At 53.8% G+C, this 14,652-nt stretch overlaps 1 protein-coding gene across 1 annotated transcript in view; it reads right to left on the reverse strand.

The window, feature by feature from the left end:
- STMN3 (stathmin-like 3) overlaps nucleotides 1-6,413 on the reverse strand; it is a 7,466-nt gene extending 1,053 nt beyond the window's left edge. Inside the window, exons 1-4 of the mRNA XM_006896888.1 lie at nucleotides 6,368-6,413; nucleotides 1,687-1,782; nucleotides 1,337-1,512; nucleotides 185-376 (exon numbers count right to left, since the gene is read on the reverse strand). Of these exons, the coding sequence (XP_006896950.1) occupies nucleotides 185-376; nucleotides 1,337-1,512; nucleotides 1,687-1,782; nucleotides 6,368-6,386 (483 nt within the window). The 5' untranslated portion in view covers nucleotides 6,387-6,413. The remainder of the gene's footprint in view (nucleotides 1-184; nucleotides 377-1,336; nucleotides 1,513-1,686; nucleotides 1,783-6,367) is intronic.
- Between the last annotated feature and the right edge of the window lie 8,239 nt (nucleotides 6,414-14,652).

Below are 14,652 nucleotides of genomic sequence, written 5' to 3' on the forward strand. Positions count from 1 at the left end.
CTGCTCCACCCGGCGCTCCGCCCCCAGTCCAAGCCCCGCCCCCTCCTGAGTCCTGCTCCATCTGACGCCCTGCCCCCGGCCTTAGCCCCGCCTCTGGCCTGAGCCCTGCCCCGACCTGAGGCCTGATGTCCCCACCTAATGTCCGGCTCCCAGCCCACCTCCGGCCGGAGCTCTGCCCACGCACCTTTTCACGCAGCCGTTCCCGCAGGGCAGCAAGGTGCGCCTCGCGGATCTCCTTGCTGAGCTCCATCTTGTAGTTGAGCTTCTCCTCCGCCAGGCGGCTGAAGTTGTTGTTCTCCTCCAGCGCCTTGTGCAGTACCTCGCGCTCATGCTCACGCCGCTCCGCCAGCTGCTTCAGTACCTGCGCCTCTTGTGTCTGCACGGGCCAGCCGTGCGTGAGCCACCGCACCCCAGGGCGCCCCTGCCGCCGCGTGGCTTCCCAGCACCGCCCGCAGCAGAGCCCCCAGCACCTCTGCCTGGCCACCAACAAACAGGGCCTCGCCCCCAGGCGCTGCTGAGGTTGTGGCACGGGTGGAGAAGGAAGGGAATCCCCTCCTGACCTCTGTGCTGCCTCTCCCCAGCACCCGGCCTAAATTCGCCCTTCACTGACTCGTCCTGCTGCCTGGCCTCTGTCCTCTGCTGCCATCCAGGGTGACCACCTCCTCCTGATCTTCTGGACATCTGCATGGTTCCCACCTGCATTTGGCCCTGCAGAGCTGCAGTCTCCCTAGGCAGGCTCCACTGAGGCAGAGGACCCATTCCTCCTGCTGCCCAAGGCTCTTAGGCTTCACTTGTCTGACTCTCCTTCTGAATGGCCACGAGGCACGGAGTAGGCCCTCCATGCAGCAGATCTGAGTTTCCAATTAGGGCAGCTCGAAGGTACAATGGTGCTGAGGGAGTGAGGCTGCCGGCGCCGCACAGTCCGCCCTGCTAAACCCAGTGGAGGGTGAGGAAACAGACTCCCAGGGGTAATTACTCATTGTGGCCTCCACACTTAAGCTGTCCCTGCTGTTGAAGCCTGCCAGGCTGGGTTCCTAGACCAGACAAAACCACTCTCTCTGCTTGGGCACAGGGCACAGGCCTGAGGGCCCACTGCTCTTTGCACATTTCAGCATCCCCACAAGCCATCACCTGACCCCTCCCAGAAACAGCCTAGAGTGTCTTCAAGACAGGATCGCTCCCACCCTGCTCCACAAGCTGCCACCTGAGAGGAGCGCTTCCTCTTGTCTCTTCCTCACCTGTCAGGAGGGGGGTCGTGAGGATGCAGGAGTCCCTCCTACCACAGACACCTGTGCCCTGGGTCCCTCCTCACACACCAGTGGGGGAGTCTCCCTACCTTCCTCCGCTCCTCGGCTGCTTCCAGCCGTTTCTGCAGTTCCTCCAAAGAGACATCCTTCTTCTTAGGGGGAGAGGAGAGCACGGGGCTCTCTGGAGACAGGTCAGATGGGGACTTGAGGATGACCTCGAAACTTTGCCCAGAGGCCCGCTTGTCCAGCTGCTTTACCTCCATGTCTGCAGGGGAACCAGATGCTGCTCCTACACATGTTGGCCAGTTCACCCAGGGTTCCCCAGATCTGGGTCCCAGGATGCGCCCCTCCCCCAGGCACATCAGTCTTCAGCCAGGCCAGGGGACTTCAGGAAGTAAAGGAGGTGGGAAGAAGGCACTGCCAGCCCAGGGACACTCACCCCCATACTGGTAGATGGTGTTGGGGTGTGGCTGTGAGTAGAAGCAGGAGCAGATGAGTGACAACACAGAGAGCTCCTTCATCTTCTCCTTGTAGGCTGCAATGGGAGGCCAGATATGAGGACTAGCCCACCCTAGGGGCCTGCCTCCCCTCTGGGTGAGCAGGGTCTGCCCTCTGCCCTCCAGCTCTGTCCCTACATCTGTTGTCTTGTGTGCATCTGAATCTCTCTGACTTTCCCTCCACTCCTCCCTCTCTCCTCTCCCCTGCTTACCCCAAGAGACTGTCTTTCTCTGGATCTGCTTCCTATGTGTTTCCCTGTGTTTTCCTCTACCTCTCTCTGTCTCTGTTTCTTTCTCTCCTTTTCTCTGCCTTTCTGAGTCTGTCTCACTCTTGCCTCATTTTCCCTCTCCTGGTAATTATCTCATTCATCTATGTTGCTGTATCTCCCTCTGCTTCTTTTGCTCTGTAACTGTTCACCTTCCTCTGTGTCTTTCTAACCCTACCTCTATCTCTTTATTTCTGTGTCTTGAGTGTGATTCTCTGTCACTGTGTATCTCTGATTCTTTATCCTCCCTCTGTCTCTCATAGACTTCCTCCCTCCCTCTGACTCACAGATACTCCCCAGGACAGGCCCTCAGGACTAGGTGTGCAGATGTGAAGCCATTCTTTACAGTCTCAGTGGACAACCCTTTTGGAACTAAAGCCTCAGACCCTCTTCACCACAAGTTTACCCTGACAACCTATTGGGCACCCAGTCTCCTCACCACTCATTCCCCAGGTACTTGCTGGGCTCATTGCAGACTCCACCCAAGTCAGAGTGAAGAACTGTCCATTCAGCACCAAGACAACCATCGTGTATCATGCTCCCAAGGAATCAAGCCTGGCTCCCATGACCCTGGTCCCTGCCAGGAGACTGGAAGGTACCCACTTTCAAAATAGAGATTGTTTAGCACCCATTCATAATGAGCCCAGGCCAAAAGCAGACACTGTCTGGTCCATATCTCCCTTGCCATTAGCTTGACTTTGACAACTCATTTGACAGGACTGGGCCTGGGCCTGGGCAAAATGGTACTTGGAATCTGTGTCCTTTCAATCACACTTTCACAATGTGAGGGTAAGGGGGGGAGGTCTGCGCTGGAGCAGGATAGCTGGATCCTAAGTGAGGCCAGAGAGGAAGGGACTGGGCCCTCCAGCCCAGTGTGTCAGCACTGCCTCCACGTTAGCTGAAACCTCCTCCAGCACTGACCTTGGACACTATCCCTTCCCATAACACATCAGGAGCCCATGCGAGTTCACTTACAGTCAGACACCCTTGCAGTGCCTGACCCCAGCCCAAACTTTTCACAGGAGTTGCAGTTAGGTGCTGTTGAGTTGGCTTCTCTCCAAGCCTCATAACCATGCCCCACCCTGCACCATCGTCATGACTTCTGTCATGCTTGAGCCCGGCATTACAGCCACCATGTCATAGGGCAGATGCCGCCAAGCCATTAAGAGGGAGAAGTGGTGTTCAAAGGCCAAGAGGGCTGTCACCTGGGGCTGGAGAGTGACAGTAAGAGTACCTGCATGGTCAGGAGAGAAGAGACAGAGAGCAGTAATGAGGTCAGTGCGCTGACTGGGAACAAACAGGTCTGAGGCAGGAGGGTGGTGCTGTTTAGCTGGAAATGGGTGTGATTTAGCATTTTGGGCACTCAGGCTTCCTGCCAGGTTTCTCACGGGCTGGCTGTGCAAATCGCACCTCTAGAAGCCCATGACTCAAGAAATTAAGGGATAGTGGTACTCTCAGCAAGGGCCTGGGGTGAAACTCTGTCCTGGGGTTTTGACTGCAGGAGGGAAGCAAGGATAGGAGGAAGTTGGCATATGGGGCACAGGCATACCTGGAAGAAGGTGAGCTATTAGAGACTCCACAAGCGGCTGGCAGAGGAAGCCAGACCCCAAGAGCAAACAGGAAGCTGGAGGACTTATATTCTCAGGGCCTGGGATGGGGGCTTGAAAGTCGTGCTGTCCTTCACTGCATAGGAGAGGGAGCCATGTCCAGACACTCCTGAGCCACCTCTCTTGGGAACGCCTCCTCTTCTCTGGAACTGTACCCCTTCTCTGTCTTGAGGGACCACTCAAAGCAGCATAGGCCCCAGGCTTCCCTCCTTTCTCTTCCATTGGCCCAGGCATCCACCGAAAAGAAGCTTCTTTGCCAGCTCCTCTTCTATGTCCCTCTTCCCATTGATATTAGGTGTTAACTATGCAAAACTACACTCCCCTCCCCAAAGATGGGTAGCTCCAACACATGTGGGAGTTGGCAAGGGCTTGGGCCAGCCCACACAGCAGGATCACAATAACTGGAGTGGCCCTCAGGGGTGGGGGCTTACATCTGTCATCTCAGCTGACCCTCAGAACTAGTCAGCAAACATGACATCTCTGTCACCTTCTACCAGATGAAAATGAGGCTCAAAGAAAGTGAAAGACTCTCAGGCAGCAAGTCCAGTATGTGAGCCAAGCCTCACTACTGCTTGGAAAGGGGCCTGGAAAGGGGGTGGGACAGGCTCGTTCCTGGCAGAGCCTTCATAATCCCAGGAACAACTTCTAGGGGCATTACTACCATCTTCCCACCCTGGCACTAACAGGAACAAGGCCCCTGGGCTGGACAAACACATGCCAGACCACACAGCTTGACTGCATCAGGTTCAGAGTGGAGCAGGAACAGCCCACCCCAGCAGGATGCCAGGACAGTTCAATTCTTTCCAGGAGAAAGAAAGATGAAGCGCTCCTTGAGATGGCCACTGCAGGGGTGGCACAGGGGACCTCTCAGGATGCAGCAAGAGGAAGCAAAGACAGTTCCACAGTGAAGTGAAATCACTATATCATATCCCCCCACCCAGAGCAGGCCCTTCTACAGAATGGAGGTCCTTCTCTGACCAGACACCTTGTTGCCAAAACTAGTACTGAGGTCACATTCACTCTGATGAACTTCTTTGGATGGGAGAAGCTCAAGGTGGGCAGAGGTTCAGACACAAGCCAGCTGGCCTGTCAAAGGCGGCATGATGGTCAGGTGCCAGGAAGGCCTGAGGCATGTGGCACCATGGCACATGAATGGCAGTGGTTATGCCACAAACTAGCAGGTAGCATTTGTGACTCCCTTCTGGGTCCCAGAGATGATGGCTTGGATTTTGTTATTTTGGAAACACTTTTAAGATAAAAGGAAAAACCACAGGCCCCTCAACTGTGAACACTTAGACCAAAACCCAGTGGTCAAGTGTTGGATCCAACTCAGCGCCAAGGCTGGGGTCTCCATGGATGCACACTCCTTCGCTTTGTCTGGAGAGGAGGCTGGGGGAAGGGGTGTCAAAGCAATGACCTTCAGCTAATAGTAAAGATCTTTAACCACTGCACCACCAGGCCTCCTCCATAACAATCCTGTGACTGACTATATGGGTCAGTGGTGCCCAAGCGAGGCAGGGAAACCTGGAGGCCCTGATGGCCACAGCAGGTGGGTGTGGCAGGGGAGTCCTCACAGCCCCCCATCTCCCCCTCTCCACCTCACACGGAGTGCAGATAGCAGGAATGATACCTTCTGAGAAAGGTTCTCCTTAAGGGTGAATGAGAAGAAGGTGCCCACCCACTTCCTGCCCACTGCCTCTGACTGCACAGCACACAGACCTGCCAAGGACAGAGCCCCTGGGCTGCCAGGGCAGGGGGTAGAGAATGGGGATCCTCACAGTTGGAAGCCTGCCTAATGGGGGCAGAGGGAATTGGGAGGGAGGATATTAGGTGAAGCTCTGAAGGACAGGACCCCTAAACAGGGTGAAATGTGGCCAGTGACACAGTGGTCAGCACACCCCTGCCACCTGATTTATGGTGTGGGGCTACATGGTGGCTCAGGTGGCCTGCAAGTGGAGGGAGAGTGTTAGGGAGGCAGGTAGGGGCCCTCCTGACCTAGTGACCTTCGACCGTGACCTAGGCTCAGTGTAAAGATGAGGTAAGTGGACATGGCAGCACGTCCTCAGGGAAGGCCAAGCCTTCGAGTCCTCGCGCCTGCGCCGCCCGGCAGCTTCTCCTGAGTCCCCGGGTTTGGGGGAGCGCAGGGCGGACACTGCCCTCGCGCGCTGGGGTCCACAGCAACGTTGGGGGTAGGCATTGTATAATGGGTGGGGCGGGGGCGGGGCGGCCTGCAGACTGGGGGCCTGGGGGCCCCGCACCCTTCCCCTGCCTATATCCCAGAGGTGCAGGGGGTGGTGACTTTGGCGCTGGCGTCGCAGAGGTAGCCCCAAGGACCTATGGTGAGGGGCGTCTACACCAGGTGCGGGCGCGGACAGTTCCACCTGCCTACTCCACGTCCGCCCGCAATGCCCCTTACCTCCGGCCTTGGTGTCCATCTCATACCCGCGCAGGGCCGCAGTAGTCCCGTAAAGGCTGAGGTCCTCGGGGCTCAGGAGGTCCTGCCCGCACATTGCAGACCCGCCCCCCCCCACGTCCTTGGGGCCCCCGCAGCATCGGACCCCGAGCACCTCCCTTCTCATCCGCCCTCTCCTGCGCCACAGACCCCTCTCAGGACGCTCCAAACCCGCGCTCTGAGCCTGGGCCCCTCTTTGCTGCTCCGTGCAGTGGCGGGGCCCTTAACCCGGCCGGTGACCGGCCCTGAAGCTGCAGGGAGGCTGCCCAGGCCCTGCGGACCCTCCCCACCCGCTCACCGGACACGGTGCTGGCCATGGTGCTGCGGGCGGCGGCGGCTGCGGAGGCCGGAGCGGGCGCGGCTGGAGCTGCAGTGGTGAATGCTGCAGTGGCGGGGAGGGAGGAGGGGAGGAGACGCGACGCGGTGCGCAGGGGCTGCGGCCGTCAGAGGGATGGAGGGGTGGGGGGAGGGGAGCGCGAGGGAAGAGGAGGAGGGGAGAGGCGGGAGAAGAGGTGCGCGCAGAGCTTGCCAGGAACCAGGGTGGCCCCCAACCCCGGCAACCTGACACGATGCCCACCGCCCCGCTTAGTTTTCCTGGGGACTGGGGATGCTAGAGATGTAGGTCAGGTGTCTGGGACTAAGAAAAAGCTGGGGGTGGAGCAAAGTGTGGGGGCGCCTGGAAGGGCGCAGGAGGGGGATCTCTGGGTAGCAAAAGGGCTGGGTCATGGGTTTTCAAGTGAGACAGACAATTGATTCCAAGCCCAGCTCTACTGCTCTCTTACCATGTGGCCTCAGGGTGCAGTCACTGGTGCCAGGCCCCAGCCGAAGGTGAGCCCTGGGTGAGGGTAGCTAGTCCAGCCTCCTTTTTCCCTGGAGGAGGCCCTCTGCATTCGCCAAGTGCTGGCCTTTCTTGAAAGGACTGTCTCACCATGGTCTTGAGCACCGGAGACCTGACCTACAAAGGGCAGTAATGGAGCAATAAGACAAGGCAGTGTGAAGTGCAAGAACCATGGCAGGGACTAGGCCCAGGGCCCTCTGGGGAGTTGAGGTGGGCTCCAAGGTGCTGAGGAGGGAAGGGTCTGGTGGATGGTGGGTCCAGAAGGACTGTGGCAGAGCCCTGGTGGCAAGAAGCTGTGCTGTGATCACGAAGGCGAACAGTTTGAATCAACCAGATGCTTTGCTGAAGAAGGAGGGGCAATCTCCTGTGCCAGTCGGATCAGACTCGATGGTACATACACAATAAAAAAAAACTTAAAAAAGGATGAGCAGAAGGACTCTGGCAGTGAATCCTAGGGTGATTCCTGAGACACACACACCTGCTGTGCACCCCTCCCTCTCCCTGCTGTACAAGCACATACACTGTGCATACTCGCTGTATACTTTCCGATGTACACACACCTCATTATACATACCCAGTGTACACAACCCCACTGCACAAGCACGCCACTGTGCACACCTTCCATACACACACACTCATACACACCTGCTGTCCACCCTTGCTGTATACACCCCCTGCTGTACAAGCACACCCATTGTTCACACCACCCTGCTACACACACACACACACATTCATTTCACACACCTGCTATACAGCACACCTGCTGTGCACACCTGCACAGTCAAGTGATCATTTAAAAAAAATTTATTTTATACTGTTTTACTTATGAAGTTCATATCCCTTATGTTTCACACACACCACAGCTGCCGCCAACATCCACACCACAGCACCCACACACGCAAATACACACACACTGCAGCCATCCCCCAACACACACACACAACCCCCCCATGGCTCACACACACACCCCCACACACACCCCCCGCCTGCAGCAGTGACCCACACACTCCTGCAGCCACCACTGTGTCCACCGGGGCGGGGAGAAAGGTCGCCAAGGTGTGGCTATTGGCACCTATCAGAGGGGAATTTGAGAGGCTCAATGAAAGGGTGGAAAAGACCAGGGTGCAGGGCCTGTGAAGAGGCCTAGGAGCTGACAGGCAGCAACCCAAGGGACCTTAGAGTCACAGCCACAAGGACCTGGATCCTGCCAAGGACAAGAGTGAGCTCAGGAGGGGATTTTCCCCCAGAGCCTCCTCATGTGAGTTAGACCCTGCGCCTCAGCTGTGAGATGCAGAGAGTCCACCTGTGACCTCTGTTACCTGCTCGGAGCTTATCCTTGGTTTCCGTTTCTAGTGCCTAAGTTTTGTGGTTCATTCACACCCAGATATTCACCCAGGTGTCAGTGCTGTACTCCAGCCTCAAGCAGAGAAGCAGACAGATATAGAGGAGGCCACGTGCACACACACAGGACAGAGGAGACGGCATGCACAGCCATCTGCAGTGGTGTTGCCGACGGAGGGGAGAGGGATGCCATCACAACAGTCCTGTGACAGTCACAGGGAGTAATCAGTTCCTGCCGTTAGATGGGACTGTCCATGCCCTGCAAACTTGCCCCATCCACCCCAGCCTCCCGTCTCCCTGCACCTCTAGAATCTTCTCAGGAGGATGAAGCGGATGCACAAAGCCAGCTATAATTAGGGATAGTGCTGCCTTGGACTCAGGTGACCCCTTTCTTAATCTGGACCCTGGGGAGCATCTGTACAAACCAGCCCTCAGCAGAGTGCCCGGCATGGTGTCACAGGGAAGGGACACAAAGAAGGCTGATTTCGAGGGCCAAGGGGCAGGGGTATAGGGGCATCATCTGCTGACATTTGCCCTGCTCCAATGCAAGGTCCAGGAGTTGACCTGACCTCTCACCAGAACCTGTGGCCAGCACCTCCTGAGCAGCAATGCCAAACTGACCTTGCGTAGTCCAGGTCTCCTGAAACACCCAGTCCCACCAGGAGGCCCTGCACCTCTGCAGATCATTCACCACACCAGTGGTGAGGACCCTCCTATGACCCCATCTCTGTGAGGACCTGAAGCCTGGCAAGGTCCTGCTCCAGTCCCCTGAGTGCAGTGACATTGGAGGATCAGAGAGTGTCCTCTGGCCCACTCTGGGCATCTGTAGGATCAATCTCAGGGAAGCGAGGCAGGTGGGCAGCTGCCCTCTCCTATAGGGATCATCATGCTCCCCCCGGCGCAGGCACCAGAACCCTAAAACCACCGAGGACACAAGGTGTCACAGCACCCCTTCCTCACCATCCTCCCATGTGGGGACTAACTGAGGGTAAGGACTGTGCCCACTGTGCTATGGAGCAGCACCTGAAGCAACATGAATCTATAACTGGAGTCTGTTAGCAGCAGAGTGAGCACAGTTCAGGACGGTGCCCCCTGTGTTCCTGCATGTTTTCCTGACTTAGGAGGGCAGGCTTCTCACCCAGAGTCTAGGCTGAGGTTAGCCCCGCCCCATGGTCCTGCCTCAGTTACTTGGGGCAGATAGATGGAAACTGCAGGCTCTGGAGGCAATCTATGGGCTAGGTGGAGGGTCCTCGCAGGTCAGGTGAGACTCATACAAGATCACTGACCCTGGGGAAGCGTGTGTTTGGAACATCTCTGACCAGGTCTGTTGAACACCTTCAATTTCACAGTGGCTCTCCCTCTCACAGTTCCCTGTGACTATTCTGTGTCCACTGTGATGGGTGGAGGCCTGTGCTGTCTCCTTCCTCCACACAGCAGGTTTCTCATTTTCCTCCAGTTCCTCACACACTGGAGGATCTAACATACCAAGGGCAATGCCCACTGACACATGTCCAGACCAGAGGGACATACTTCAGCAGGCTCCAGACCTGATCAGGCACTGGTCTCCTCCTACAATGCTCATCATTCTGCGTATGCGTGAGAGTGGACACATGTGCACAAGTGTTATGCCAGTTCTGCTCCCCCAATGGGGCCTAACCTCTATGGGGGTCCGACAAGGCTGACCAGGACAGACGCTAAACACATTAGTGGTAGGGATCCCTGCAGCCTGCAGAGTCAGCCTTGGTCTCTTTCCCCACACTTCTCAGGCTTGGGTTAGTAAAATCCAGGCCATGGTCTTTGCCATTACTTGCATGCATCAGAGAGTTGGACAATGACTACAGATGACAGAAGAAGAATCGATGCCTTTGAGTTGTGGTGCTGGAGAAGAGTCTTGAACATACCATGGACCACCAAGAAAATAAATATGTCTATCTTGGACAGGGTGAGACCACGTTTCTCCTTGGAGGTTAGGATTTTGAAGCTCTGTCTCACATACTTTGGGCACGTGGCCAGGAGGGACCAGTCCTTGGAGAAAGACATCATTTTCAGAAGGGTGGAGAAACAGTGCAGGAGAGGAGGACTCCAGGTGAGATGGATTGAAACAGTGACTGGGGCAATGGGGTAGGTCTGTTGGAGTCTGTGAGATCAGCTCAGGACAGGGCAGGCTTCAGAGCTGTTGTACCTAGGGTCCATTATGAGTCGCAGGCGACTTGGCAGCACAAAACAACAACAACAATTTACTGGTCATTTTATGGTTTGCTAAATGCAGTGAGGCTAGAGGGCCTCCATGAATGACTGGGCAGCTCAGGTCCTAGCCCAGGAAGTCCTGAGTCTCTGAATTTGTCTCCCTTTTCTTGGGCTTCTGGTGGAAGAGGATGAAAGTAGCTGCTCTCATGAAGAGAGGGCAGGGATTCAGGGAAGGTTCTCATCTCCTAGAGCCCTGTGTTTCCATGGCCTGTCTGAAGTATAGACAAAAAGGGAGTTTATTTTGGAAGTTGTGGAACCAGAGCCTGATGAGAATCCAGCAAGTGTTGGCTAGGTGGTGTCCTCGCCAAGATACATCTGCAGTTCATTCAAAGAGTAGGTAGGGTAGGCTGTGATCCAGGGCCTCCTCACACATCACTGCTGACATGACTGGCTGTGGGCCCTAGCATGGTGGTCAGTGGAGCTCTGAACGCATCTCTGCTGGTTGCAGCTCTCAAGGCAAAATTATCCCCACGATTTTAGTTCAAATCCATCAGCTTCTTTGCAGGAGAAGGATGGACAATCTCCTCTCATGTGACTTACTGCCTCGGAAAACCCGCTGGAGGGTCAACAATGGGTCAGTTCTGACTGATGGCACACAGCAACAATAGGCCTTTGGGACAGCTGGGGTGGCTAGGGAGCAACATCTCTAATCTTACAGGAGAAGATGCTAAAATAGTGGGTCCTTCAACCATGGGTGTTCCTCCTGGGGACTTGGTGGGGCCAGAAAAGCGATGAAGGTAAAGCATGGGATCTAGTGAGGCCTTTGGGAGCGGGTCTATGGCCCCACGGAGCTAATTGGGGGTTTGAAGAAGGAGGAGGCCGGCTTAGACTGGAGCATTGCAAAGAATCCTGAGAAGAGGGAACCTATTAGGAGAGGGGTGGCCTACCCTGTGGCGGACGACGTCGGGGTAGGTGGTAGTCTGGACCCAGGCCGGCTCCCATGAGCGCAGACCAGTGAAGAGCCCAGCACCTGTCTGAATGGGGAACCTTGGAGATCAACGGCCCCTTCCGCGCGGGGAGCGGTTCCCACCCGGGCACCGCGCTGAGGACCGGAAGCGGAACCGGAAGTGCAGCATTTGCGGCGGCCGGCGTTAGCCCGCGAAGTCTGAAGCAGCTAGCATCCGAGGACGGATGTCTTCGCTGCGGCCGAGTGGGTGAGTTCCTGGGGACCCCCACTCCAGTGCCTCCTCGCGGGGACCCTGGGCCTTGTCCCGTGGGCGGGACGCGGTTTCTGAATCTCAGCGCCCGTGAGCTCCGCAGGTTCTGTTGGGTTGCGTCCAGACGCCGGTAATTTCCTGTGCGGGTCGTCGGGTTTCCCCTTGGTCAGTACCCAGTGACAGTCGTTGATTATAAGATTTAGTCTTTTCCTTTAGGTTTCTAGGGGGAACTGAGCTCTAGGAAAGTTGAGGGGTTCGCGCTAAGAGCAGAACCACACGTGGCCGTCCAAGTGGAAAGGATGGAGACTGACCAGAACAGCGAAGAATGTGAAGGACAGGGGTTTGGGAGGTTCGGACGCACAGATCTGTTCCCCTGGCACTGTTAGGACTTAGGTTGGAACTGACGTGGGAGTGAGTGAGTTGTTGGAGGTAGAACTTGGAGAACCCAGGTGGGTGGGTTGAATTGGTGGAACGTGGAGAACTCAGGTGGATTGTTGTTAGATGTCTTCGAGTTTAGTCAGACTCATAGTGACCCTGTGAACAGATCTGAACCCTGTCAACTCTGACACTTCCACCTATTATTGTTGTTGTCAGTGTGTCAGTTTTTCTCGTTGAGAATCTTCCTCTCCTTCACGGACCATCTTTCCTAGCATGATGTCTCTTTCCATTGTTAGCCTCTCCTAACAATATGCCCAACGTATGTGACATGAAACTTAGCCATCCTTGCCTTCAAGGAGCACTCCGGATGCTCTTTTAACAAGACATACCTGTTCTTTTGGCAGTCCATGAGACATGCAGTACCCTTCTTCAGCACCACAAACTCAAAAGGCATCAGTTCTTTTGTCATTCTCACTCATTGTTCAGCTATCAGACTCATAGCAAGTGATTGAAAAGACCATGCCCCAAATCAGGTGCACTTTAGTCTTCAAACTGACATCATTGCTCCTCAGTAATTTGGAGAGGTCTCTGACAGCATACTTGCTCCAGTGCAATATATGTCATAATTGCTGGTTCCAAGGGGGTTAATTTTATTCTTTCTTCCACCTATTATGATGTTGCTTATTGGTCCATTGGTAAGGATTTTTGTCTTATGGATGTTGCAATACAATCCATATTGAAAGCTGTAGTCCTTGATCTTCTCCAGCACACATTTCAAGTCTTCCTCACTTTCAATAAGCAAGGTTGTGTCATCTGTGTAAAGCAGATTGTTGATACATCTTCCTCTGATTCTGATGCTACATTCTTCTTTTTAGAGTCCAGCTTGTCAAGTGATTTATTCAGCATACGTATTGAATAGGTATAATGAAAGGATACAACCCTGACGTTAACCTTTCCTGATTTTAAATCATACAGTGTTCCCTTGCTTCATTCAGACAACAGCTTCTTGGTCTAGGTATAGGTTTTATATGAGCATAATTAAGTGTTCTGGGATTCCCATTCTTCACAATATTAGCCATAGTTTGTTAGGATTCAAGCAGTCAAATGCTTTTGTGTAGTCAATAAAACACAAATAGCCATTTTTCTCATATTCTTTACTTTCAGTCAGGATCCATCTGACATCAATAATGCTATCCCTCTTAAACACAGCTAGAACTTCTGTAAGTTCTCTGTCAATGTACTGTTCTAGTCAGTTTTGGGATTGTAGTTGCAGGTCCTTGCCACTAGGCCACCAGAGCTCCCCTTTCTAGTCAGTTTTGGATAGACAGTTTTTAGGAATATTTTGCTTGTGTGTGATATTACATTGTTTGATAATTTCCACATTCTCTTGAATCACCCTTCTTGGGAATAGGAACATGTATGGCTCTCTTCCAGTCAGTTGGTCAAGCAGCTGTCCTCCAAATTTCCTTGCATAGACTGGTGAGCACATCCAGGGCTGTTTCTGTATCTGTCAGTTGAAACATGTCAGTTGGTATTCCATCAATTCGCGGGGTATTATTTTTTTGCCAGTGCCTTCATTGCCATTTGAACTTCTTTAGTTACTGCTGATTCTTGTTCATATGGTTGTGTTGTTATGTGCCATCAAGTCACCTGTGACTCATAGCTGTGCCAACTTTATTGTCTCTGACACACCTACCCTCATTACCCCAGACACTGTATCAATCCATCTCATTGGTAGTCTCCCTCTCTTTCTCCATCCCTCCACTCTTCCAAGCGTGATGTCCCTCTCCAAGTACCGGTCCCTTGCAACATGATCAAAGTATGTCAGACGAAGCTTCAGAATCCTTGCCTCTAAGGAGCAGGCCAGCTTCATTCACCCTCTCTAGTACAAACTTGTTTGTTTTCCTGGTAGTCCATGGTATATTCAGAACTCTTCTCCAGCACCACAACTCAAAGGCATCAATTCTCTTTCTATTAATCCCTAGTTATTGTCCAGCTCTCTGACCAATAGCAAGCAATTGCAGACTGTGGTCTGGATCGGGCACTCCTTAGTCTCCAGACTGACATTGTTGCTTTTCAGTACTCTGGAGAGGTCCCTGACAGCTGACTTTCCCCAATACAATTCGTCTCTTGATTTCCTGGCTGCTGTTACCAAGTGTTGATTTGGTACTTCTTGAAATTTTTCAGTGTTAACTAATTCTTTTTGGTGGAGTGATTTTGTGTATTCCTTCCATCCCTTTTTTTCCCCCTTCTTTCTCCTCCCCCCGCCCCCTTGTTGTGTGCCATTGAGTCAGATCCAACTGGCACAGGAGGAGACTGCCCATCCTTCTCCCAGCAGAGTGTTTGGTGCATTTGAACCTTGCACCTTCAGGATCTTCCATCCTCTTTTGATGCTCATTGGGTCATTCAAGATTTTGCCCATAGCCTCTCTTTCTCAGTATTGCAACTTGAGATTTGAATTTGTTTTTCAGTTCTTTCAATTTTAGAAATGCAAAGCAAGTTCATCACTTTTTATTCTCCAGTTCCAGTTTTTTGAACATTCATTATAATACTTTGCTCCGTCTTCTCGAGCTGCCCTTTGAAATCTTCTGTTTATCTCTTTTACTTTGGCATTCCCCCCCC

The sequence above is a fragment of the Elephantulus edwardii genome, unplaced genomic scaffold (assembly GCF_000299155.1).
Source record: "Elephantulus edwardii isolate Elephantulus edwardi_28Jun2011 unplaced genomic scaffold, EleEdw1.0 scaffold00193, whole genome shotgun sequence".
Lineage (NCBI taxonomy): Eukaryota > Metazoa > Chordata > Mammalia > Macroscelidea > Macroscelididae > Elephantulus > Elephantulus edwardii.